Raw genomic sequence first — 25409 nt, 5'->3', positions numbered from 1 at the left:
GGAGAGAACTTTTTCTTTGCCAGAGGAGTTGAGTGGGAATTTGTGGTTCCTCCAGTGCTGGGTTGCAGTGTGGTCCCCTCTGTCAGGGCAGGCACAGCCTTTCCTGCCCCTGGCTCCTGCAGCCCTGAGGTGTCACTTGCTGGGAATTGTTATTTCCTTTCAAAGACAAGCACCTGAACTGACAGATTTTTCCTCTTTCAACTTTTTTCATAGAGGGAGTTTGTGATGGGGGCACGGAAAGTACAAAGTAAAATCTTTCTCTTCGGGATAAAAAAATATAGAGCTTCTCTTTGGTAGCCCAGGGCATTATTTAAGTAGTGATAATATTTGCTACAGAACCATCACCTTTCACCCATCAGATCTCAATAAATGATGCAGCAAAGCTCCATGTCCTGCACTGTGACCCTACAAAACCCCTCTACCTTTTAGACTTTTGCAAGTTTTAAAATAAGTTTTCTCCTTTTTCACTTACTGCCCTAAAATTTTAAATGAAGCAGCAAATTGTCTGGCCTTCATCAAATTGTGCACATTTGTCACTCAGTAACAGCTCTGGGCACTGGTGGTTTGGTTTTAGCTGAACTTTTTCAATGAAAAATTGATGGATGATGGAGAATTAAAGAAAAGTAAATGTGCCTTACAGAATTTTACTTTCCAAAAAAGCCATGTCAGTTTGGAGGAATTTGCAGCAACAGAGTCACCCAGAGCTATCCACCCTACTCCTTCATTTAGGATGATAAATAAAAGCCACCTTTGTGTATTCACAGAGTGGTATTTAAGGATCATACATCACTGAGTACTGGGCTTAAAAAATGCAGTGAATGACATCCTTAAAAATGAAAAAAGGATTTGTAAAAGCCAGCAGAGGAATAGATTCAGTTGTGGCCCCACAAGCATTTCCATGTACATTAGCACCATCATGTGGTGCAGTGCTGGCCTCTACCACACGGAATGAGCTGGAACTGCTCAGGGCAGAAACCATTTCTGCGCATCTCTTGTGCTGCAGCTGAGCGAGCAGGGGGAGAGTTTCCCACCTGAAACCACAGCAGGAATTCTCTGAAACACAAAAATGCTTCTCTGGCACAAATCCAGGTTCAGCCATTCTGGGGGGTCCAGCAGACTGGAATAACCAGAGCATGGCTGGCCCAGAACTGACAGTGGAACAAGGGGAAAGAGGGGAGAAATTGTCACCCATCCTTTCCAGAGAGGCAGGCTGGACAAGGAAATCAATTCCCTTGCCTTGGCACAGGGGAATGGTTTGTTCTGCTGGCTGCAGTTTGCAGTGCTGTGCAGAGGAGAAGGTGCAAAGCCCTCTTGAAGCATTCCCAGAAGTGCCTGATGAGGACAAAACATTTGTCCATAGGTACAGCAAGGTTTGCACAGCCCTTGGTGGAATTTGTGTGATCCTCCTTAGTCTGGTGAGGATGTGATGTCACCTGGCAAAAAAATGGCTTCAAAATGTGAGGGAGGAGCCTGAACTGGAATGTAACCAAAAAAAAGAAAAATCTGAAACTCTGGTTAGCCAGGGCTTTATCTTTTCTTAGGATCTGCCCAGAAGGGATTCAGGTAATTGTTTCCTGGATGCATTAGCTGAGTGCATTTTGGCTGTGCAGTTCCATTCAGGTGGAGCTATTCAGATCCATCCTCTGTCAGTGCTGCAGTGCAGTGCAGCCAGGTTCCAGCTGATTCACCCCAAAACTTGGGGCGGTTTTGGGATCCCTGGTCCCCAGGGCAGAGGGGTGACTGCTGAAGTCTGAGACTCCTACTGAAAACTTTCAGTCTTTTTTCAGAAAGGGATTCTCTGTCAGCAAGTTAAGTCCTACAGGCAGGTGAAATCCCTGCAGTGTGCAAGTGTGAGCCATGCAAGGTGTTTGCACAAAGATCATGCTGCAGAGGATATCAGCAAATATTCACCTGACAGCAGATATTCTCCCTCTCTGCTCCCCATTCTAGGGGAATCAGGGAGAAAAGAACTTCCCCAGGGTTAAAAATCACAGTTAAAGTTAAAATACAGTTAAAATACAAACTCTGGGCTTCCCAGGGTTGTGCTTTTTTTCCCAGATGCCTTTTGTTCACAGCACACAATGCTGGCTAAAGAGCAGCACTTTCCACCCAGCCCCTCTGTGGATATTATTGTCCAGCTGTCTGGAAAACAGGTATTAGGGGCAGGAGGACTGGCAGGGGGATGAGGAGCTGACAAACAAGGGGATTAGTGTGTGTTTACAGGCTGCTGCCTTTGGGAGCCATCCCTGGAGGTTTTGTGTTCTGGGGAGTGTTAACCCCTCCTAATGAGGGATGCAAGCTCCACTGACCAGTGAATCCATGAGATGTTTGAAACTCTCTAGCACAGCCCTGATCCCCAAATAGACTGTGTGGGCCTTTGTGAGTTGTTTTCATACCTGCATGAGATATTCAGGGGGATGTGGGGGATACCAGAAGCAGCTCTCAGGAGCTCTGTATTTCACAAGGAGGCAGCAGAGGTTTGCTCCAAGCCAGCAGTGCCATTTCAAACAGCTCAGGCTCCCCTAAATGTGGCTGCTCCCACCTGGAGGCAGCTTGTGCAGCACCCAGAGACATTCCAAGAGTAAAACCAGCTCAGTGCCCAGAGCTGCAAGGGCTGGCTGAGGTCTCACACACTTGTGTGAGGTACAGGCTGTGTGTGTCACACACCATCCCCACTGAGATCCCAGCTGAAGAACCAGCAGATGTGAAACCTGGGCCGGGTTTCCTTGCTGCCATTGCAGCACCCTCCTCCTCTCAGCAGCTGGGGTATCTCAGTGTGGTGCTTCCCCTCTCACTGGGGTGCCAGGGCAGCCTGCAGGGATGCAGGAGCAGCCTTGAGCAGGGCTGGAAGGAAGGTGCAGGCTGTGGCTGGGGTAACACGAGAGGCTCGGCTATGAGGTAGCGTCTCAGGCAGTGTCAGGGTGTTTTATTAACCCAGAAATGTGATAGCTACTGTTGTCACACTTCAGTGTACAGAACAATCCATTCACAAACGAGAAAAGCAGATCCCTGCACAAATGCCTTTCCCCTGACTTCATGCAGTGGTGCAGCTGGGGTGCAGGGGGCTGACCCAGCATGTTCACAGCAGCTCTGGGGCTGGAGGAGAGAGGTGCCAGCAGGATCTGCTGTTCAGCTGCTGGGCTGCAGTTATATACAGCAATATATACTCCAGGGATGGGGTGATAAGAGGGCTGATGAGATGAGAACAAGATGCAGTTGTGTGTCCTTTTGAGAATTATCTAAAATGCTGCAGAAAATCTCATTAATATGGACAAGAATATCTGTCATGTTTTGCCATTGACAACAAGTTTGGTTACTTGTTTGGGGATTTCTTTTTTCATTTTTTGAAAGGGGCTAGCTTAAAGTAATTCATCAAACTCATCATTGTGTAAGGAAGGTAAAACAAATTCTGTGGTTTACAGAACACTGAAGTGGTGAAGAATTACCTTGATTAGCTGCAGTTGTTCTGACTCCATAGTTCTGTGGTACCAGCTGTCACAGCTTTTAAACTCTGTTGAAAAATCAACCAAAATAAAATATACTGTTCACCAGCTTGCAGGCTTTCTGTTCTGCTCTCACCTGTAAGGCTCGTGGAAAAAGGAGAGTTAAGATGCAGGGGGAAACTTCCCAATTTTTCTTTCTAATCCTGATGCTGAGACTGGGAAAGAAACCAGAGGAATAACATTTCTCACATTTTTGAGGCAGGGCCTCCCCCATTGAACAATGAGGATTTTGGAAGATAAGATCTCAAGCACATACTTGATGCAGGCTGAGCTCCAAGTGTATATTCTGGTTAAATTTCCTGTGCACAGATTTCCTCATTACTGACACACATTATTCCTCAGCTCAGTCTGTCTGTTGCCTTCAGTGTTTCAGCCCAGCTTCCCTGCACATCAAAGGCAGCTCAGAGCAAACTGGGAAAAGACCAGCAGGACAGACAGGACAGGCATCTCTGGAAATCTCCCTGGGACAGATCTTCTCCCCTGTAATTATGTGGGCACACACCTCCTGTCCAGAGCAGTGGGGAAAGGCTGCCAAGTCTCTGCCTTATCATGCATACAGAGCAGAAAAAACTCGGTTTTCCTGGCTAAGCCACAAGCATCTCCATCTCTGTCTGCATAAGGAGTTCCACTCACTGTGTTATTCAAGAGCTGTTGTGCCCTTAGATAACAGCAGATCTCTCACACACACTCTCTGTCTGTTCATATTTTGTGCAAGTGCTATGTGATACTTGTTGCTAACAATTAATTGGCTAGACTTACAATACTAGCAAGTTGTAAGATTTTATCTCCTTGACATTACACTTAAAGTAATTTTGCATAACATTATTTCAGTTTTTCCCCACAACATTTACTCACTATTGTTTGTTTTTTTTCATCTGTCTCCTAGGACTGTGACCAGATCCACATAGATGATGTCTCATCAGATGATAATGGTCAGGATCTAAGGTAGGGGGTGTCCCAGGCTGGAAGCTGCAGGACAGGCAGTCCCAGCCAGCTGGATATAGCAGGGGGCTGGCCAGAGATACTCAGACCTGCACTGTCTCCCCTCCTGGCTCCATGCTGTCTGCATTCATTGAGCACACACAAGTACAGAATCCCTTCTCTCACATTGTTGTGTCTGTGCCTTCTCTCAGGCCCTGATTATGCTGAGATTTGGACCATTCTGGGAAATATATCTAAATTAGGTTCAGCTCCAGTCTGACCACACCAGGTTCATATATGATTTAACCAGACAATTGTCACAGCTCTCACCAAAATGCTTCAAAACCAAACTGAAATGTTTCCCACTGTCCAATCTGTAGTGAATGGGCTTAATAGAGAGAAGTTGGACTTTGCCATGCCAGATCCTTGTTGAAACTTTCACCCAAACTGCACCAAACATTATCCTTACCTGTGTGAGTTGGGTCATCATGTTCACAGAAACTACTTCTGTACAATTCCATCTGCTTTTCCCAAAGTGTTGCCTGCAGAGCAACAAAAGGAAAAGAATGAAATGTGCAGAGCTCATATTGAGCTTTGCAATTAGTGGTTTTATGGATGATTATTGTGAGAAATCGATGCAGGAACAGAACTTTTTTTTAGATCTGTGCTGCTAATTGTGCTGAAGATGAACTTCAGTTCTGTACAGCGTGTCCTGTGTGCGCCTCTTGTCCCCACATTTCTTTTCAGCCCTTTCCCCTCCCTGCTGGCACTGTGCAGGCTGTAATTACACTGACCTCTCCCCTTGCCTCCTGCAGCACGTACAACTTCTCTGCAGATGGCTTCCACAGCTCCAGTGCCAGCGCCAACCTGTGCCTGGGCTCGGGCGTGCACGGCGGCGTGGACTGGATGCGGAAATTGGCGTTCCGCTACCGCCGGGTCAAAGAGATGTACAACACCTACAAGAACAATGTGGGGGGTGAGTGCCACTGCCCAGGCCCCAGCAGGCCTTCACCCTCCCAAAAACTGCAGAGCCTCTGGGGGAGGTGCAGGAGCCTCATGATGTGAGCTGAGCAAGTGCCCCCGCAGTCACCCTGAAATGGGGATCTGTGCAGGGCTGTGGGAGTCACACTCAAATACCTGGTTAGTGGCTTGAGAAAGACTCACATCCCAGTGTGGGGGTTTGTTTTGTAATTTATTTGGCAGAAAAGCAACCTTCTCCAATTTTCCAGAATGCTTAGCAGGCAAGCAAACAGTTCAAAACGAAGTATCTCCTTTTATTTCTACACAGCATGTCTGATTGCTGCCTGAAGGCTTTCTTGTATTATAGCTACTCATTTTTAACTCCCCTAAAACAATACCAGAAATCAGGATTCCCTGGGTTCCTTCATCTCACCTAGTTCCAGACAGTTCTTCCAAGAGACTCTCAGCTTCCTTTTCAGTACATCAGGGCAGGTTTCCCTCTGACTAGGAAAAGAAAGAAGCAAAACTCAGAGCATCACCACAACTTATTTATTGGTTGGAGGACAAGTCTACCCTGCATGCACTGGAAATGGGGCATGGCTTTTCAGGAGAAACAAAACCATCCTGGCCTCAGGTGTGTCTCTGCCCAGGTCACTGCCCACTTCACACAGCCCTTCATCTTCTTGCTCACTTCCCATGCAAGCTTCATGCTCACTCCAAGAAAGGTGTTCCAGGGAGGTCCTGCTGTGTGTGCTTGACTGAACCATCCCAGCAGAGGGGAAGGAAGCTGAGCTGCAGCAGCAGAGGATTGTGCTGCAACTGAGCCTTAGAGCTCAGGTGACATGGCAGTGACAAAGGGAGGCAGTGGCACCAGGGCCAAGAGAGGAGCACTGGGAGAGTTCAGAGCACAGGCAGGTGCCCTTTGGCATCCCCATGCAATTCCCTCTCTGTGCTTTCCCTGCTTGCAGGTTTGATAGGAGCTCCTAAGAGGGAGACCTGGCTGCAGCTGAGAGCAGAGCTGGAGGCTCTGACTGATCTCTGGCTCACCCATGCTCTGAAGGCCCTGAATTTGATACATTCCAGGTAAGAGCAGCTCCAGGAATGGCCTGTGGGTTTGATCCAGGAGCTTCTTTGCTTCCCTTGTTTTCCCCTTCTAAACAAATTGAGACACATTTACAGGGCTTTGCTGGCCAAGCCTGTGGGAGGCCAGTCTGCACATGTTTGCCAGGCTGAATTATCAAGGGTTGGGGTGAGCTTGGGATGGGGAACTGAGAAAAGCAAAAACAATCCTTGTCTTTGCCTTTCCTTGGCTCCCTCAGCCATGGCTCCATTTTCAGGTTTACAAAAAAGGAGAGGGAAGAGCCCTTCTGTCCCTGAACATGCTCACTCACAGAACCCAGCATGGACATCACTACATTGTGTTTAAATTCCCACCAAAGACATCCTGGCAAGCTTGCAGTGAGGCTGCATCACTGCTGCTCGTTTGGTTGATGTTTTTTTCATTCTACTGAGCTGATCAAAAGACACTTCTGGTTCTCACATTATCTCCGTCTGGCTGCAAAATCCCCCATTGGCTCGGGAACTTCCAGTGGCAGGAAGGGTTTGCTTCCTACTGCCTTTCAGTCCAGGATGGAAGAAATAAACCCAGATTTATAACAACTTCTGTTTCCTAGGCCCAACTGTGTGAATGTGTTGGTCACCACAACTCAGCTGATACCAGCTCTGGCTAAAGTGCTTCTCTATGGGCTGGGCACTGTCTTCCCCATTGAAAACATTTACAGTGCAACAAAAACAGGTAAGAACAAACTGACTGAGGCCTCACCTAAGGCAGGCTGAAGTTTGGTCCCTAAGTCATGCAATGAGTAGCTTTATTTTTAGCCCCCTACTTAGAGATGTCTAATTCACATCCTGACTTCCACACTTAACCTAGTACAGACTGCAGGGTAAAAAAAATGTCTAAAAAACACTTCTCAAGTGTCTCCAAGGGGAAGTGAGCCAGATATACAGAAATGTAGCCACCCTATGGAGCACTGACTGCTCGTGGGATGGCCAGCTGCAGCCAGCTGGAAGATTGGACCTGTTACAGAAACACTTTTTGGATCCTCGTGCTCTTGCAGAGGGGTCAAGTGTGCTGAATGAGCTTTGTGAGTAATTTGTACTGGTAGGGTTGGCTTGGGGCTTCTTTGTGTTCTGTTCTTTCTGGTGTGTTTGAACCTCTGAGGATTGCATTTTCATGTGTGTACTGCAACCAGAATGAAGAGGGCTCTGGAGACTGAATGCCACCAGTGTCACATCATTTTGCCAGCTGGTGGCCTAAGCAGGGCACCACAGGCACACAAAGCTCACAGAAACCTGGCAGCACTTGCAGGTCCTTGGCTGGAAAACAAGTGCCAGTGACTGTCATGAGATGGAGAGGATCTGCCTCAGAAGAAGATCCAGTTTGAAAAGAAAGCAAAGAACTTTGCAGACAGTTCAGTTAGGGGATAACTGTGCCTGAATGTTAGCTCTGCCTGTGGTGTGTGTCCAGATAAAAAAATGTATCTTCTCTTGTGTTGCCCAGGGAAAGAGAGCTGTTTTGAAAGAATAATGCAGAGGTTTGGAAGGAAAGCCGTGTACATTGTAATAGGAGATGGTGTTGAAGAGGAACAGGGAGCAAAAAAGGTAAAGTTTGTGGGTGCCATGCTGAATTCTTCCAAGTTTTGATTGCAATAACTCTTTATTTAAGAATACAATGAAGCTCCCTCCATTTGAAGCTTACCATTTCTTAATATGTAAAATACTCAACAATCACCTTGTCAGAAATTCCATACTCTAAATCCCCCCAGCTTTGGCAGCTGGTACAGTATTTCAGGTAATTGCTGTGTCACATGTTCCAGGAATCATTCTTGCTTAATGAGGATGGCTGTAAAGACATGTAAAGGGAAATTCCAGTGTGTGACCTCAGATGAACAGGCAGAGTGAATTTCTGATCTACACATGCTGATTTGTAAATTCTAACTTGTTGGAATTAGTTTTGAATTACTTACTAGACTATGCCTATATCCATACATGTGTTTGTATTTATGACTCATTGAGATCATGAGTGTAACTTCATTATGGCAAATACCAAAGGGCTTGTACAGAGTTGCTGCCTTCATCAACAGCTTCTGGATAAATGTGATTAATTTCACAAGCAAAATGAAATTAGAAAATTGTACTGAGTACAAAGAACATAAACTGCAAAAGCAGTGTGATCATGAATAATGAGAATTGGAACAGCCAAAATTTTCATTTCCTAAACTTTAGAACAAAAACATGCCTGGAACTTCCATTTATTTGGCTATACAGGGCCAGGAGTACAATTTGTTAATGGCAAACAATATTTGCAAGATGTCTTTGTGTATCCTGGGTCCTGTGTTCCTGAGGTGACTGGAGAAATGTGATGGAGCTGCCTTTGCTCCAGGAGCATTGCACATGAGTTGAGGTGCAGGAACTGGCCGAATGAGCTCCATCTTCAGCAAATTTTAATTTTTTAACAGGTACACAAATGCTGTAGCTCAGGTGATGTTGAACTATTCTATCACAGGAGCTCAGCTGTAGAGCTGAACCCTTTGCTGTGGGACCTGGTGTCTCATTCTCACTGCAAAGACTTTCCAAGCAAATTTGAGCTCTCTGGTTGCACAAGCCCAGTAACAAAGGGATCCCAGAAAATAAGGTGGGGTGCACATGTTCTATCCCCAGAACTGAATCTCAGGTTATCTTCAAAGCAGCAGAAACCTGGGCTTTTTTATAGTGTGTTTTTCTGGCCAGTGGAAGCAACAATATCTGCACCCACCTTGGAAGACCACCTAAAAGTGCAGATGGTTGTGCAGCTCAGCAAGGGTTAAGGAGCTGTCAGGAAGAGCCCAAATGCAGGACTGGGGCCGAAGTGACAATGGCCTGCTGCTCGTGGAGCTCAGTGCCACACTTCAAAGGCAGAGGGTCAGTGACAGGGGTGCATCAAAGGCTGCAGGGGCTCCTTTCTGCAATCTCCTCCGCTGGGATTTCCAGGGCCTCCTGTCCCCTGGCCAAGCAGCTCAGCCATTAGCAGAGCACATTCTTTGCTGGGCTGTTCATCCTTTGATTGATGACAATCGTTAATCAAACCTTCTACACACCTGAGCTTTATACAGAAAAAAAACAAAAAAAAAAAAAGGAGGGGACAGGCAGAGAGCCTTTTGCTGCTCTGCTGACAGCACTGATAACATCTCCGGTTTTGTGGGTCATTTTTCTTCACCTGTCTGATGAGAGATAAATCTGTAACTGCTGAACAACAGGAGTGGCTGGGAGGCCAAGTTTTCTTCTGGTTTAAGAAAGAAAAACATAATTTAATGGAAGGGTTTTAATAGAAACTGGGAGAGGGGGAAGGAAATAAGTTTTCTTCTTAAAGTGAAATTGCAGAGTAGTGGATTTCAGTCTCTTTAGCTGTCTTGGTTTGCTTTGTTCCTACACTTACAGAAAATGCAGTATGACCTACTGTTCCAGTTAATTGGGAAAAGGAGTTGTTAGAAAGCATCTTGATTGTGTGGCATTTTATCCCTTTATTTACATTTCTATACATTTTAATTACTTCCCTTTCCAATAGATGGATTTAATTTGTCTGTGAATCACGGATAACAGTTTCCACTACTGATGCTCACTTAAAACTGTTTCTAGTAATACTGCAATTCTAGAAATATTCCTAATTAATTTGTGGGGGGAAAAATAGGAGCAAAGTTTAGCATCAGTCCACATCCTCCATCACCTGTGAAGCAGGATACTCCTCAATTGTGGAGGATGTGTCTTCCTGTCTGCACAGATAAACAGAGACAATTCCCACTTTGTCCCTCCCCAAGATGAGCCTCCTTGCCTCTGGCACTGTGACAAGTACAAAACTCTGTTCCTGAGGGTACAAGCTAAGAAAGTTGTTTTGATCTCAGTATTATACAAAATCAGAAAAAAAACCCTTCACTCTCTTGGTTTCACTCTAGCACAACATGCCCTTCTGGAGGATCTCCTGTCACGCTGACCTGGAAGCTCTTCGGCACGCCTTGGAACTTGAATATTTGTAGCAGACCCCAACATCTGACATTGGGAGGGCTTCACTCAGACTCTGACATCGGTTCCAGCTATTCCTCAATTTTTTTTAGTAAGAAAAAATCCCACAGCAACTGCAGATTTTCTTTTTTTTTGAAGGAGAACCCTTTGAGTGGAAGCCTTTAAGAACTTGCAGCCAAAGAATATTGTCCTCCTTCCTTTGGACAGAGGAAAATGCTCCTCATCAGTCACTGGGATGCTGCAGTTGCTGGCTGAGGTGGAGGCACAGAGCTCCAATGGCCTTTTTGCCATCAACAAGGCAAATGCTACAAGTCTGGGTGTCCCTGTCAGCATCCTTGGTTTTCAGAGGGGAAGAAGGCACAGCAAGGAGTCTCTGCACAATCCATCACATCACACAGGACCTTCTGAAAATAGGAGTGAAACTGTTGATTTTTTTTTTGGTTGTTTTGTGTCTTTTTTTTTTGTATTTTTTTAATTTATGAACTAATCTCATTACTCTGGTATTAAGCTCTGTACCTGTTTTTCATCTGGCTTTTGGGGGTTGGGAGGGGTGGGGAAAGTCTTACTGTTCTAAATTAATAGTTCATTTCTCCAGAACAAACCCTGGGGAGAATCATATTGTGTACGTGAGTAGAAAGGACACCTGGTACTGCTGGTAAGAACTGTGGCTGTGGTTTTGAACCTCACCAAGAGGGTACATGGACTGTGCCTGTGCCTACACGGTGCCTTATGCTGCCTTCTTGGGGCTGAGGAGGGGGGAAAGTACCTTGTGATGAGTGAAAGGCATTAAATAAAAACATGTTTACATTTTGGGGGACTGGAGTACCTGCCTTCTCTCCCAGCACTCTTGGATCTAAAGGTAGCAGGTGGAATGTGTGCTCCATGTTTCAAGGCTGGCCTGGTATTGTTGCTGTCCAAATATTTAAATTCTCTGGGCCTGGGTGGATCTCTTAGTTTGAAAATGGCTGATTGTTCCTTGCTGTGGCACCAGGTAAGGTCAGAAGGAGCAAAGGCTCTCTGGAAGGAGGGATCAGAGATGCAGGAAATGCTGCAGCCCTCACCTCTCAAAGGGTTACACAAACCTGAGGGATACTCCTGAGCTCTAAAAACATTTAGGGAAAACAGTGCTGGATCTGAGAGGGGATTTTCTGCCAAGCTAAAGCAGAAAATCTGACATTAATCCAAGGCAGCAGCCCCACAGCAGCTGTGACACATCAGCCTCTCAGTACACACTGTGGGGGCATTTGCAAAGAGCTGCTCTCTGGGCTCAGCACAACTCCATGCAAAATGTCACTTTTCTAGCACAGGCATTGTAGGTCTCAGGGCTGGCTGAGCAGAACTTTTTCCTCAAGGTTTCCCTGCTGTAAGAATGGTTTCCTTCACTTGTGATATAACTTCCTATTTGTGACAAAGTCAGAGGAGAATTGACTAATGTTTACAGGGTAAGTGGTCTGGGAAATAAACTTCTGAAAGAATGCCAGGGATTGCAGATTCCCAGAGCACAACTTCAGCTTTTAAGACCTCATTCATCAGCTAAGTGATCTTCCTTGAAATTCCAAATTTAACACCTGAATTAATCACTGACTCTGGGTTTTTTCTTAGGGATTCTTGGAAGATTTTGCTTTCAGAATATATTTAAAGGTTTGAAAGCTCTTGGTTTTGTTATTCTTAGCAGAGCTTTGGGTGGGACACACCAAGGGTCAGGAACACATCTGTCACACAGGTGTCACCACTTCCTTCCAGTCACTGTGGCACATTCATCTCTCAGAGTACCAGCATTTACTGTTCCAGGGAGTTTATCATGGACAGAAGAGGGGATCTACAGCAGTTTTGCACTTAGGAACAGCCAGGAGGCCTGGGAACATGCACAAACACATGTACAGGTCTTGCCCAGTTCCTTCACCTGTAGTTTTATGTATTTCTACATTTTCTACATACGTTACTAGGATTTAGTCACCTGTTGTTTAGAGGAGGAAAGAAAACATATCATCTTTAGAAAAAAAACAATGCTCATTAATAAAAAAAAAACCCTCCACAGGCTGGAACAGGTGTCAGAAAGCAGTGGAGTTTCCTACAACAGCTTGTGCATCACTTTCTTTTTCCTCCAACACAAGGCCTCGTTTCAGCATCCAAGTTTCAGCATGGGGAAGGCCAAACCTCATTTCAGGCTTTCAAGTTTTGTGCTTTTCTGTAAACACTAGCACTGGGAACACAAACTGTGGTTGCTTTACAAATGCCCAGAACAAGGTAACTGCAGGAGCAGGAACTTCAGACAATATTCATAGATTTTACAATGCTTCATAAGCTCCCTGTTTCTTTTAACTTGTAATTATCACACACACAGAGAAGTCTTGTCCAATTCATGCTCTCTTGAGGGGCAGCAGTTGCACTCAGAGGCCCCATTTCTACCCACAAATACCCCTAACACTGATATATATCTGTCCAACCCCAATCCAACCACTGAATAAATGATACCCAACATAAATTGGACAGGCCTGGATCCAAAGGTACCACACTTCTGAGACAGAAGATGCCAACATAGGTGAAATCATCTGTGATCTGGAGACTGTGCAGAAATGAACATTCCTCCAGACTGAACCAAAACTGGAAATCCAGGAACACAGAACATTTTTCTAAAACAGTTTAATAAAAAAATTGTGACGTTTCTTGAAAAACTGGAGAAACCCAAAGCATATTGTGTGTGTCACCTGTCTCAGTCACAAAGAAACACAATTGTCAAAAAAGATATTTAAGTTTAATACAAATTTTATACAAAGAAAATGTGAAAAAATACTTCCATATGCTAAAAGCAATTATGCTTCACAAATAAGGCCAGCTAGGCTAGTTTTGACACAACTGCAATTAATGAATATTCTGTTCTCACTTTTTTTTTTTATTCTAATACTTTTTTTCCCTCTAATCTGGGTACTAGCTGGAGACTGTACAAACCGCATTCTTATATAAACAATGGGAGAAATCAACATGACTAAAATGTACAACAGGATGTACTGGAATGATATCATACAGTTAATTTTCTCATATACATACATCACCTTTGCTTTGTTCAATGCTTTCGTTTTACACAACATACAAAATGGGACTACAGCCTCAGTGTAACAGACAGCATCTCCAGGGGGTACTTCCTCTCATACTGCACTGCTTCATGCTTACAGAAAAACATAAATTCCATCATATAAATAATACATGCTCTGGCCCAACATCAAAAGTCCTTTGCCCATGTTTCCCAATGCATGTTTTTCTCCACACTTCGTTCTTCTTCCAAGTCCTTTGGGAAGAGTTTAAAAAAGTAAGAAAACGGTGAAGCATAGCAACAAACTTTACTTTCCTCATTCTTTGATATCAGTAATCAGAAATCCTGCTACAACCAGCTGCTATTACACGTTGCAAATTTTCTGATCTTAGACTGAATGAAATTTAAAAATAATTTTAACCTGTAAACAACATTAAGATTTGTTGTCAGCCTGGTCATTGTGAAAAACAGTTTACATTTTTATGGATTTCAAGTCCATAATTTGCCTAATAGAGTTAGTTGAAAAGAGATATCCTTCATCACTTGGTTGTTCAGAAAAATTCCATAAGAGTTTCAAAGTGCAAAAATTTTTTTCACTCCGAATGCAAAAAGTTGTTCAGATTTTCTGTATCAGATTATTTGATGCAGTTTCCCAAGACCAGTTCTCAGCATTAGGTTGTGGTAAGGCTCTTTTAAACCTTCCTTTTCCAACTTCAAACACTCTTTATAAGTTAAAGTCAATACAAATATAAAAAGGAGATGGTATTCTAATGACATCCACAAATTGTACATTATTTACAAAAGAAGCATAGATTTAATATGGATCTTACCTGTCCTTAGCTTTTCTAAGCCAGCACTAATGCTTTACATTAATGTAGTGTAATTAATGCTTTGTACACATACACAAAGCTAAAGTCTGAACCTCTGAGGTTAATCCAAAAAAACTGTGTTTATTTATCACATTTCTATTATATTTTTTTATTCCAACAATTGTATGAACTTCTTGTTAGCAGTTAGACTCTTCGTACTTGGACTGGCATTGTGGTCTGAACATACTGAACTCCAGTTCTCATTGCCACTGTCCCAGCAGAAGGACTTACCACTACAGGAATGGTCTGTGGATTAAAACCAAGAGAAACAGATTGTTATGTTAAAGGTCACATAAACATGACCACAGAAATAGAGATTTGTTTTCCAGGGGAAATCCAGAACAAGTTCCAATTTTGTGCAAGAACTAATAATACCTTTCTTACCACAGTATTACCTCATTCCAGGGGAGGAGTAGTGCATTACTTCCCTATAGCCAAGAGTTTCTGTGTTCTCATCACTGCTCTAGAATTACAGGGACAGCAGGTGCTATAGGGGCTGCACACACTGCCTGTGCTTGGAGGGTGAGGGTTTCAGAGTTACATCCAGTTATGTATTTTCTGCAAACTAATACGTGGGAAGAGGAAAACGGGCTAAGAAAATCCTTTGTCATTTGAAAAAGTTCTGACAAATCAAACTGGAGTACAAAAATACCCTTGTTTATAAGTATATTCTCATTACACGTTACTTAAATCTTTTTCCCCAAAAGGAACTTTCCCCCATGCATTCAGTCTACACAGAAGAGAACAAAGAACATCCATTTGAACAAAAAAAAGGTACTTAAGTTAACTTCTGCACAAATCAATAGCAAAAACATCAGCATTACTGGGAACTGTCTTACACACCCTGTAAAAATATTAATATAGAATAAACTTTACACTTCCATCATACTGATCATGATTTATACATCTCAACAAATGGAGTTTCAGGACATCTCTATAGGTGGTAATTGATTCTACAGATGCAGAGACAAAGGCACAAGAATGTTAAACAATCTGGTCAAGGTCACATCACTCTGGAAATCTGTAAGAGGATTTATTGAACCTAAAGTCTGTATCTTAACCTTCCTCCAAAAACGTGAGAAAGTCTAGAAATGTCTCTACCATACAAACTGCAAAGTGTGTTCCGACACAATTCCAGTGATGCACAACTGGTGATCAGACAAACGCATCCATTTCAGTTCACAACAGCTTGTGGAAGAAACAGGGAGTGAGATTTTGAGGAACCTGAAAAGGATGCAAAGATCTTCCCCCATGGCAGTGTGACATTCCAGAGAGGACATGGAAGAACAAATACAAGTTCACTGAAGCCCAATGTTTCCCCACACTGATTCAAGAAACCACATGAGTGTCTTAATGATATTCCACAGAGACTCTGAATATCCCTGCTGAGATGGATTACAGCTCCTTTGTGACTGAGTCTGTGCCTTCCAGAAGCCTACTCATTCCATTCCCTGGAATGCAAAGAAGATGGGTTCATATTTTTACATTATTTTAACTGCAGGAAGAATAAAAAACAAACATGGGACCAATTTGCTAAATAAATTCAAAATTACTGCCATTTTGTAATGATTTCAGATGTGTTTACAAGGTTCAGTGGAAATGGTACCCAGAAGATACAATGGAAATTGTTCCTAGTTGGACACAAAGTGCAAACTGAATTCTAAAGAAGCCATTATGTAAGTCACTGTCAGTACTAGAGGTGGGGAAATTAAGGTTGCCACAGTTGCCTTTTAAATATACACACTTACACACATGGAATTAATTAATTAATTTCAGTTCTTAGCGCGATCGGAATATGGAATGTGCGAGACTCCTTAAATGTGTTAAGATCATTCCCTGAGAGGTAAATTTTCCACCTCTGCCAGTTTTACACATATGTACATTTTGCATACATATTAAACATGCACTAAGTTTTAAAATTATTTAAATTGCACGTGCAGTCATTAGAATACAGAGGTGTCTGTAGCTGTGCAAGACTAATGCAAATGTGTACAAAGTTATAAACATGCACAAATAAAGTTGGAAACCTTTCACACCTTCCAATTCTGCTTTACATAACTCAATACACTTTGTGTTACAGAAAACAGATGAGGGTAACTGCCATTTTTCTGAATATTACACAAAACCACCGTAGGATCTTACAGCCTCACAGCTATTCACAAAAGAAGCCTGATGTCTTAGAAGTCTGCTATTGGATTTTAAAACACATACAAAACCTTATTGTTAATGGTAGTTCAGTCCAAGCAACTCAGGACCAATGCTGCAAAGGTGCACAGTGGTCTCAGGTGAGACCAAGTGGAATTGAAATGCTGTGAGGAATGTGGAATGTCTCCATCCCCACCAGAGCTGTGTTTGTGTGGAATCTGATGGCTGTGAAGTTTGTGCATGAGTGTGTATCCACCAACACACACACAGGTGTGTCCTGCAGCTGGGGTGTGCACAGGGAAAGAGAGAGACAGAGGAACATCTACAGCACATCAGGCCTCACAGTCACAGTGTGGGTAAGGTACACTGTTAAATCAGATGGTTTATAACAGTGTTTTAAGTCAGATATGAAGTTACCCACACATGGCTTCCCTACTGAACCCAGCACAGAGGCAGAGCACGAGCTGTCACCAGGGCAGCATCAGCTTAGAAGCTGGCTCTAACATGAGCACTGCAGAGCACAAACAGCTGAAACAACAGGCTAATATGGTGTATAAAATACAAAAATCCAACTCACTTTTGTCCCATCTACTGTGACTGACACTAGGGAATTCGGATGTCCTTGGTTAAGCCTTTGATGGAACATAACCCAGGTCTGATTCCAATGCGATTTCTTGTTTCATAATGCTAATGTGCAAGACTGCATGGGAGAGACACTCACTGCTGACAAATGCATATTCTTTTTCACAGGTACTGAGATGTCACAGGAATATCAACCACAGCTCAGAAATAATTAAATCTCTAATTCTCTTTAGGATACCATAGACAAAAACAGTATTTAAAAGATATTTAAAATGAATTCTATATATTTACATTGATGTTGTGGTCAAGTATATACATGAAACAGACCAGTAATGTGAAATGGCCTCTGCCTGTTGTCAGTGCCTTTGCCAGACTTAAAGATTTCTGAATTCTTGCAATCACAAATGGAATGAAGGGGTGGAATGTTGCACAGCAAAATAAAGCATTTTGCACTGCAAGTTGAGACTATACCAGTGAATTCATCTCTTGATACAACAGCAGACGGAGACAACCCCCCAGAGATACTGAGCAATTTTAATGCCAGGAACAGCATTGCTGCAGACTTTAAATGATGGTGCTGTACTTACAATTGTGGGATGAGTAGTTGGAATATAGGTGGTGGTCTGCGGCACCTGGACCAGTTTTATAGGCTGGGTGCTTGTCACACCTGTTGCTATCTGCAGAGACAGCACAGGCAACCTCAGTAGAAGCCTCAGCTTGTACATAAATTCCACCTAGTTGTTACATTATTATTGTTATGATATGCAATTTATGTTGGGCGTTTTCTTTGTGTTAAAAATTTGCATCTTAATGAATTCACAGGTTACTTCTTTGTTAATAAAACAAAATCCAGATTATGAACATGATATTGTATACAGCGTGATGTTTCAGGTAGAACATCTATATAAAAGCAATTCCATATCTGTGTAACTGGAATATTCCCTGGCAGGTTTTTGGTCTCACATTCCCTACTTCCCCAGTAATACAAAGCTTGTGCTGCCATAACAATGCATACAAACATTAAGTGAGTGAGCCAGAGTTTAACCAACTTCATCAAAACATTTAAGTGAAACAGCACCTCCTTTTCCCCCCTTCAAATCTGTTCCCCAAGTTATTCCCTTAGATGACATTTCAAGCCCAGAGATCTAACACCAGACAGTAGCAAAAGTGTCAAGAAATGAACACAGCTCTCTAAATTACTATGCTTCCCAATTCTACAGGACTATCTCGATGAGACATCATGCTGGAATCACAATACTACAAAATTAGTTTGCTTTTAATATTTTAAAATACAACAAGGCTCCTACTGATGTGGAGGATCACGTGTAAGGGTTTGAAGGATCAGCCCCATCCCCCCCCACTAAAATTTTTCATTTAATAAATCTTGCAAGGGCAGAAAAAAACTGATGCCAAAATTGCTAATAGTCAAGCCCTACCTATAAAGCAGAATCTTCTCTATAAACATTTTCTATATATGCAATGTTAAGTCCCTTTTTTTTTTTTAGAGCATTTGCTCATCCTTGCCTACTGAAAACTATCAGAGTAGATGCTATGGAGGATTTCAAAACTGCTCCGTTAACCGTAGATCCAGGTGAAGTGTTGTATCAGTGCTATGGAACATTGTGGTACCCTAATGGCAGTCTGTGGTGAGAAAGTAAGTTGGTTTGAATGCAGGTCTTGAGCTTGGCCTCTGAACCCCCAGGCAAGAAGGGCTTGGAAGTGCTGCAGTCAGTATTGCTTATCAGAAGGCAACTTGTATCGAAAGATCCAGACCAGAAGCTACACTGATGGGTCCTGGAGAGAGAGAGAGAAAGAGGTCCAGTCCCCCTTGGCTGGAAGGATCAGTCAAGCCAACACAAGGTTTTTTTGGAAATTAGTGAAAGGGAAAGGGTGCTCCCAAGGGGCAGAAGGAGGTTTTTTTACAAGATGAAGAACAAAAACCACAACTCTCTAGCACTCCCCAAAACGCACTTTTTAAAATAAATAAATAGTTATAAATTCCTGGCTTATCCAGGGAAGCCTTTAGGGGTAGGTTTCAGAGAAATCTTACACATTATTCTTGTCTGAAGTGATGATACTCACTGTAACACTCTCTTTGCTTTTATCAGCTGAACCTTCCTTTTCCTTAGGAGTGCTGGCTGTTTCTGTGGGTGTAGACTGCACGCTTGAACTGGGCTGGGAGGATTTATTTAGTGTTTCTGTGCTAATTTCAGTATCTGTTTCTTGCTGTGTTGCAGTAGCTAAAATCAAGGAAAAAAGAGAATGAGGCCACTACTCAAGGGAGCCAGTCCACAGTCCCTCCTCAGAGTCCCATCTGCACATAAAGAACAGAGTCACTGTGGATCCATCCACCCACCCAAACCCCTCAGCTGTGTAAGAGGCACCATTACCTGACTGTGTGCAAGATTTCATGTGCTCAGGCCAGTGAGCTTGTTGGCAGGGGTAGTCACAGTAGCTGGTATTCCAACAGCAATAAAAGATGGCCTCTTTCTTGCAGTTGGCACACCATTGCTTCTTCTTGGTCTCATCCACTGCTTGCTGCTTTTCCAGTTCCAGCTGCTTCTTCACCTCAGCAATCAAACGATCCCGTTCCTGTTCCAGGCTCTGACGCATTTCAGCCATTGTCAGTTCTACTCAGAATCCAGAGAAAGGTGGGTTTGCATTTTCCACTCCCCAACAGCAAGGAGAAACACAGTAATATTCATAAGTTTAAAGACAGCATGAAATTAAAGCTAGCAGTCAAGGTATTCCCTGAGTTTGGGCATCTGTTTCATACCTACTCAACATCTTATTTTCTTATTTTGGCACCATGGTTTTTAACCATTACCTTCCATTTGTTAAACACTTTAATTCTAGATGTCCCAGAATACAGCATCAGCACAAAAAGGACATATGCAGCTGCTGCTAACATGTTTTGTCTTTGCAAGCCCAAACTTTTGTTCTGCTCCAAATTCAGAAAATACAGAGGATTCCATCTCTTCTCTTATCTCATTTGTTCATCGTATCTTAGTTTTTTTACAAAGCAAAATGTGTTAGTTTCAAGAGGGACAATGTGATGAAGGTAACACATACTATAAACATTTCCATTTTTTATGTAGGACAATACCTGACACTGTTTTGGACTGTCATTTTCATACCTAGATTATGTTTCATTTCTGAAAGTTCCTGTTGATGTAACCATTGAAGTTTTTCTATCTCAATCCTCAAACGCCGAATCTAAATATTAAAAATTTAATAGTTAGTAATAACAAACAAGGCATGGTGTGTAATACATTATTATTACATAAAAAACCATGCCCAAAGCAATGAGATATTGTTTACATCAAGGCTCCTTCATATTAACATGAGGACACGACACTATTAAACCCCAAACCAAAGAATGAAATATTCTAAATATCTGTTTGCTGAATTTGATCACCATAAAGAGCACAGGACTCTTTGAAGACAAAAAACTTCTGTTAAACTTACATTAACTTCTGTTAAACTTGATTCCTCTGAAACATCTCAAATTTCTGACTCAAGAACCTGTTCCTCAGTGCTGTTTGCATTTATTAGCATGACATTTCATGTCTTTTATTTTAACTAGATGAGGCTTAGAAAAGCAAGATTACCTATTCACTGTAGAATGGGAATACAAATATCTTTGCGCAAAACTTTGACTTCCTTATTTTGGTTAAAGCAGGTAAACAAATAACCACACTTTGAGCTTTATTTGTTCCCATTTATTCTTAGTTTGCACTGCTTCATCTGCTTTTTCCAAGGTTAAAAAAACCTCTTAGAAGATACTAAGTCCTACCCTTATGGAACATTAAAAGCAATGTATAGCATTTCATTAAAAATGCAAAGTGTTTCAAAGTATTTCAAAGAAGTATTAAAAACTATGGTTGTAATAAGCTACTGCACTACACAGTTTACAAAAAATTTATTTTCAAAAAAACCAACTTCATTTCCAATTTTAAAAAAGGTGGCAAATTCTTGACAGAAGATTGAAGAACCTGGGTTTGATGGCTTAATGCTTATCTTACAGAGCCCACCTGGTATTTTTTCAGCGGTATTTTCCACCACTCTAATCATTACATCTAAAACAGCACAGAAATTACTTATCTCTTGACAATCTCTATATATGCAACTTTGTAGATACAGTTATGTAGCACATTTAAATATATATAAAAATACTAATTTGCATTTTTCAAACTTAAAATGGAAGGGTTTTTTTTAATCTTACACTAACCTCAGCTATTGTACTTCCAGTAGTATTTTTTGAAAGATCATTATATATTTCAGTCATTGTTCCTTTGATGGCATCCATCATCTGAAAGACAAAAAGAAAAAAAATTCTTTGATATATATTTTTAATAGATTTCCACTTTGATTTTCATTCAATCCCTCTACTGGGAACCTATATTGCTACCCTTCTCTCTCTCTAAATATATGACATTTACCTGGCTCTACTTATTTAGAAGGTAGAGCACAACAATTTTGATCAGGACTCTGATTTTTAAGTGTCCTGAACAGGTGAACTGCTTGACCTTCTACTTATCAAAGAAATTGCTATTGATATAATTTATAAACAAAAAATATACAACCATGATTTTGGGGAAGAAACTCAATGCAAAAATACATAGTATTCATTGATTTTTTTAATCTAAGTATCTAAGAGAGTATGGAAAGCTCCCGTCCCTTCCCTCAGTGTCACTATGATGAGACCACCCCTTCTCTTTAACAATTTAGCCTCTCTTTAATGTGTGAACACACATTTATCCCACTTGATGAAACTACAGGGTGTTTTAAAAGACAGGTACAACTTTAAAAGAAAGGTACAACTTCATGAAAACCTTCCTGCAGAACTCACTTTGCTGGTGTATTTAGCAATATCTGCAGCCACATCAGCTGAAGCTGTTGCAATTGGCAAGTCTGTGCTGAGTGAAGAAGAAAGTGTGCTTGCAGATCCAGAGCTGGTAACCATGGAAATGGGCTGAGTGCTTGTGACCAAGGTTATAGTGGATGTGGAAGTGCTCTGGGTGATCTCTTTTTGCTGCACAGCTAAGAAAAGAGAACATTGAGGGGATCAATCACACAAGGAATTATGAAAACAACAGGCAAACTTCTACCTTCAATAGCTAACTAAACTGTGTGCATTTAACCATTTCAGATTTGTATTATTTATACAATGGTGCCATCTAATGATTAATTACACAGTGCTCAGCCACTGAACTTGTACATAATTGTAAGGTTTAGAGGCAATGAAGTAAATATAACTTTGAAACTTATCATTTTACACTGGCCAGTGCAGAAGTCTCCCTCAGTTCTAATGACTTATCTGCTGGAGTATTGTTAAAATGGTGTTTTTTTAAGAATAAAACTTTTCAAGCTATTTTTACTGATTCATATTAGAAAACATGTCTTTATTGCCAATTTCCTCAGTAGTGGAATTACTTAAATAAACAATTTATTCATCTTTATGTGCTATATTTCTGTTTACGCCAATATAAGAAATATACAAATTTTATAGTTTTCATATGATAGATTTCCAAACTATAATATTTAAGATGGAACATTGCCATGATGTGCTCAATAGTAAACAACATTGAGAAAACAAACTCATGGGCTGAACACAAAGTTTAGCCCCTACTATTAAGGTATGTATTAAAGTATGATTCTATTTAGCATTTAACTTCTCCAATTTTCACATTTATTTTTCCTCACTGCATATTTCTGTAACAATTTGTGCAGTCTAAAATCAGAAAGATGCCACTTCCTCAACACTGCTTAAATGACAGAAACAAAAGCAGTTTGGGACCAGAGAAAGGAGCCTCTGTAAATGTCTGTATGTGAACCATCACCCAAACCTCTCTCCTCTACATCACCTGTGTGCCAGTGGTGTCAGCAGAGTGGAGAATGTCTCCTCATCAGGCACAGCAGTAAACATTTCAGTTTATTAACTTGAAATGACAAATGAAGCTGATTTACATAAACTTGCTGTTAAGTGAAGGCAAGCATCAGCAGCACAGGCTTGTGTCACCCTGTGCCAGCTATTGGTGAAGGTTCCAGCAAAGGGATGATGAGAAAACAGTGAAAACATTCTGAAATGCCAGGGCTGTTTGCTCAGTAAACTAGCATCAAAGTCTTGTTAAACAACAGGGATTTCAAAGACAAATCCTGGAGCCTGGGTAATTTCATTGTTGTCAAATTATACTCTGAAAAACCCTTCAGATCTGTCAGATAAAACTGGAAGCAATTTGTAGATACTGAGGTGACACTGGTAAACATGCAAGTGGAATAGTTAATGGTTTTAGCATGTGATCCAGAAAATTATTCAGTTCACCCTTCCAAATCTGTTATAGCTATGAAAAGAAAAAATATTTACACAGACACACAATTTTTTTGTCATTAAATAAGAAGACATGACTCTAAATACACAGCAGAAATAGCAAGTATAGTGAGTAGCTTTCATACTAAAGACACTTATCAGAGTAGAAGCAGACTTTGAGATTTTCTTTACACAGAACTCTTGGCTGGGCACCCCTGGAGCACAGGGATCACTACTGGGGAATTATGGCACTACAGGCACATTTGAGTCAGAAAAGTGTGTACCTTTAACTGCTTGTCTTGTCTGGTATCTTGTCCCCTGAGAGGACTGAGGCTGCTGTGACTGAGACTGCTGGCTCTGCTGCTGCTGCTGCCTCTGTACCTTCTGCATGTGCCACTTCTGAGAAGACGTCTGGAATTTATTTGAAGAATTCCACACCACCCTCTGCACAGCAGGGGCGGTTTCCTTGGGCAGCAGAGGCCTCTGCTTTTTCGCAGGGCTCCCTGTGGCAGCAGAGGGAGCACTGACAGTAGAAGCAGCACTGGTGGTTGCTGTCACACCAGCTGGGGGGGTCTGTGATGCAGAGCGGGTGAGCACTGGAGTTTCTGGTAGAGGCTGGGTGCTTGCACTGGAGGAAGGTGGAGTTTTACCTACAACTAAACAAAACATAAAATGTTATGGCTGCTTTTCACCAAAACATCTGATTTGTAATTTTCCATCTAGTTTTTGGAACTGCTATATATACCTTCCAATCTGCTTTGAATTGTTTTCCTCAAAAGTATCAATATTCTACAAGTAAAGTCATTTCAGTCTAGTTGAAAGTGGTGGCAATTCAGATGCATCAGTGGCTAAGCAAAACAAGAAGTACAAAACCAAGAAAAACGAGCCTGACCTCATTCAAAAGATATGTGAGACGTTAGCACTTGTTAGGGTGTTTCTGCCTTACCACTTTCACCTGTCATCTCAATTTCTTTCAGGAGAAAAAACATTCTAAAGGATTAATGTCTGAGCAGTAACTGAAGAAACGATAAACTTTCTAAACAACAGTGAACTGACATTGACAACCACATTCAGATGACACCACACTGGGCAGGAGTGTTGATCTGCTCAAGGGCAGGAAAGCTCTGCAAAGATCTTGACAGAGTGAATCAAGGGGTTGGGACAACTTAATCAGGTTCAATAAGGCCAAGTGCTGGTTCCTGCCCAGCAAAAATTATGGATATTCTTAGTTCCATTCTGCTGAAAGGAAACAGTAAAACTAATTTTATTTAAACCAGAAACTACAATGGGAACTGAAAACGTTTTTCATAGTCACAAAGGATGAACAATCACTCCTAAAAATATCTGTATCAAAACAATTTTTATCTTAATGCAAAAATAAAGGTGGCAATTCTACCTTTGGCAAGAACAGAACAGAGGGTAAACAAAAGGAAATAATTTCATCCTACCATCTTGTTTAGGAGAAGATTCTTTAGATTCTTTCTTGTTTTTCCTTCCTTCACGAGCACAATGATCATCTCCTAGATCGATGACAAGTTCACTCTCAGAGTCAGAGTCCAGTCCTAGATGGACAGTTGGAGAGTCTGTTTCATCTTTCCCTTTCAGCTTTTCTTTTGCAGGATGCTGTAAACTCTTTCCCTTTTCAGAAAATTCTTTTTCAGTGTCTGAAACAGCCTTTTCCTTGACCGGTTCTTCCGTTTTCTCCACTTCTGGACTTGTGCTTTTAAGTTCCTCCTTGTCTTCATTCTGTGCTGGAGGCTTAGGTTTTTTTTTCAAGCTCAATGATTCTTTGTCACTTCTTGCACCTTCCTTGTCCTCCCCATCCTCTTGATCATTCTTTGATTTCTGATCCTCATCGCTATATTCACTGTCACTGGTATCAGATTTTTCTGAATCTTCAGAGTCACTGTGTTCTACTGCAGTATAAACAGCTTCAGATATTTCATTTATTCCTAATTGTGGGAAGGAAAGTACATTCCATGCTGACATCAGACTGACTGACATTATCAAGAAAATACTCTATATACTGGAAC

General features: G+C 41.8%; 2 protein-coding genes across 7 annotated transcripts in view; one reads left to right on the top strand and one right to left on the bottom strand.

The window, feature by feature from the left end:
- The window catches only part of EYA2 (EYA transcriptional coactivator and phosphatase 2), an 86586-nt gene extending 75185 nt beyond the window's left edge, over nt 1-11401 (top strand). For both annotated transcript variants that reach the window (XM_054274510.1, XM_054274509.1), the window contains exons 11-16: nt 4390-4448; nt 5240-5400; nt 6353-6467; nt 7058-7179; nt 7945-8045; nt 10373-11401. In XM_054274510.1, coding sequence (XP_054130485.1) covers nt 4390-4448; nt 5240-5400; nt 6353-6467; nt 7058-7179; nt 7945-8045; nt 10373-10453 — 639 coding nt within the window. In that variant the 3' untranslated portion in view covers nt 10454-11401. The remainder of the gene's footprint in view (nt 1-4389; nt 4449-5239; nt 5401-6352; nt 6468-7057; nt 7180-7944; nt 8046-10372) is intronic.
- Nucleotides 11402-13172: 1771 nt separating this feature from the next.
- ZMYND8 (zinc finger MYND-type containing 8) overlaps nt 13173-25409 on the bottom strand; it is a 48932-nt gene continuing 36695 nt past the window's right edge. For all 5 annotated transcript variants that reach the window (XM_054274375.1, XM_054274380.1, XM_054274377.1 and 2 more), the window contains exons 14-21: nt 24825-25328; nt 23661-24032; nt 21919-22109; nt 21298-21378; nt 20204-20282; nt 19457-19696; nt 19149-19306; nt 13173-18860 (exon numbers count right to left, since the gene is read on the bottom strand). In XM_054274375.1, the coding sequence (XP_054130350.1) occupies nt 18846-18860; nt 19149-19306; nt 19457-19696; nt 20204-20282; nt 21298-21378; nt 21919-22109; nt 23661-24032; nt 24825-25328 (1640 nt within the window). In that variant the 3' untranslated portion in view covers nt 13173-18845. The remainder of the gene's footprint in view (nt 18861-19148; nt 19307-19456; nt 19697-20203; nt 20283-21297; nt 21379-21918; nt 22110-23660; nt 24033-24824; nt 25329-25409) is intronic.

Source organism: Melozone crissalis, unplaced genomic scaffold (genome assembly GCF_028551555.1).
Source record: "Melozone crissalis strain CALT ecotype California unplaced genomic scaffold, PUWL_Pcris_2 ptg000017l_1, whole genome shotgun sequence".
NCBI lineage: Eukaryota > Metazoa > Chordata > Aves > Passeriformes > Passerellidae > Melozone > Melozone crissalis.
The sequence above is the reverse complement of the archived record's forward strand: the minus strand, read 5'-3'. Positions and strand labels throughout refer to the sequence as shown.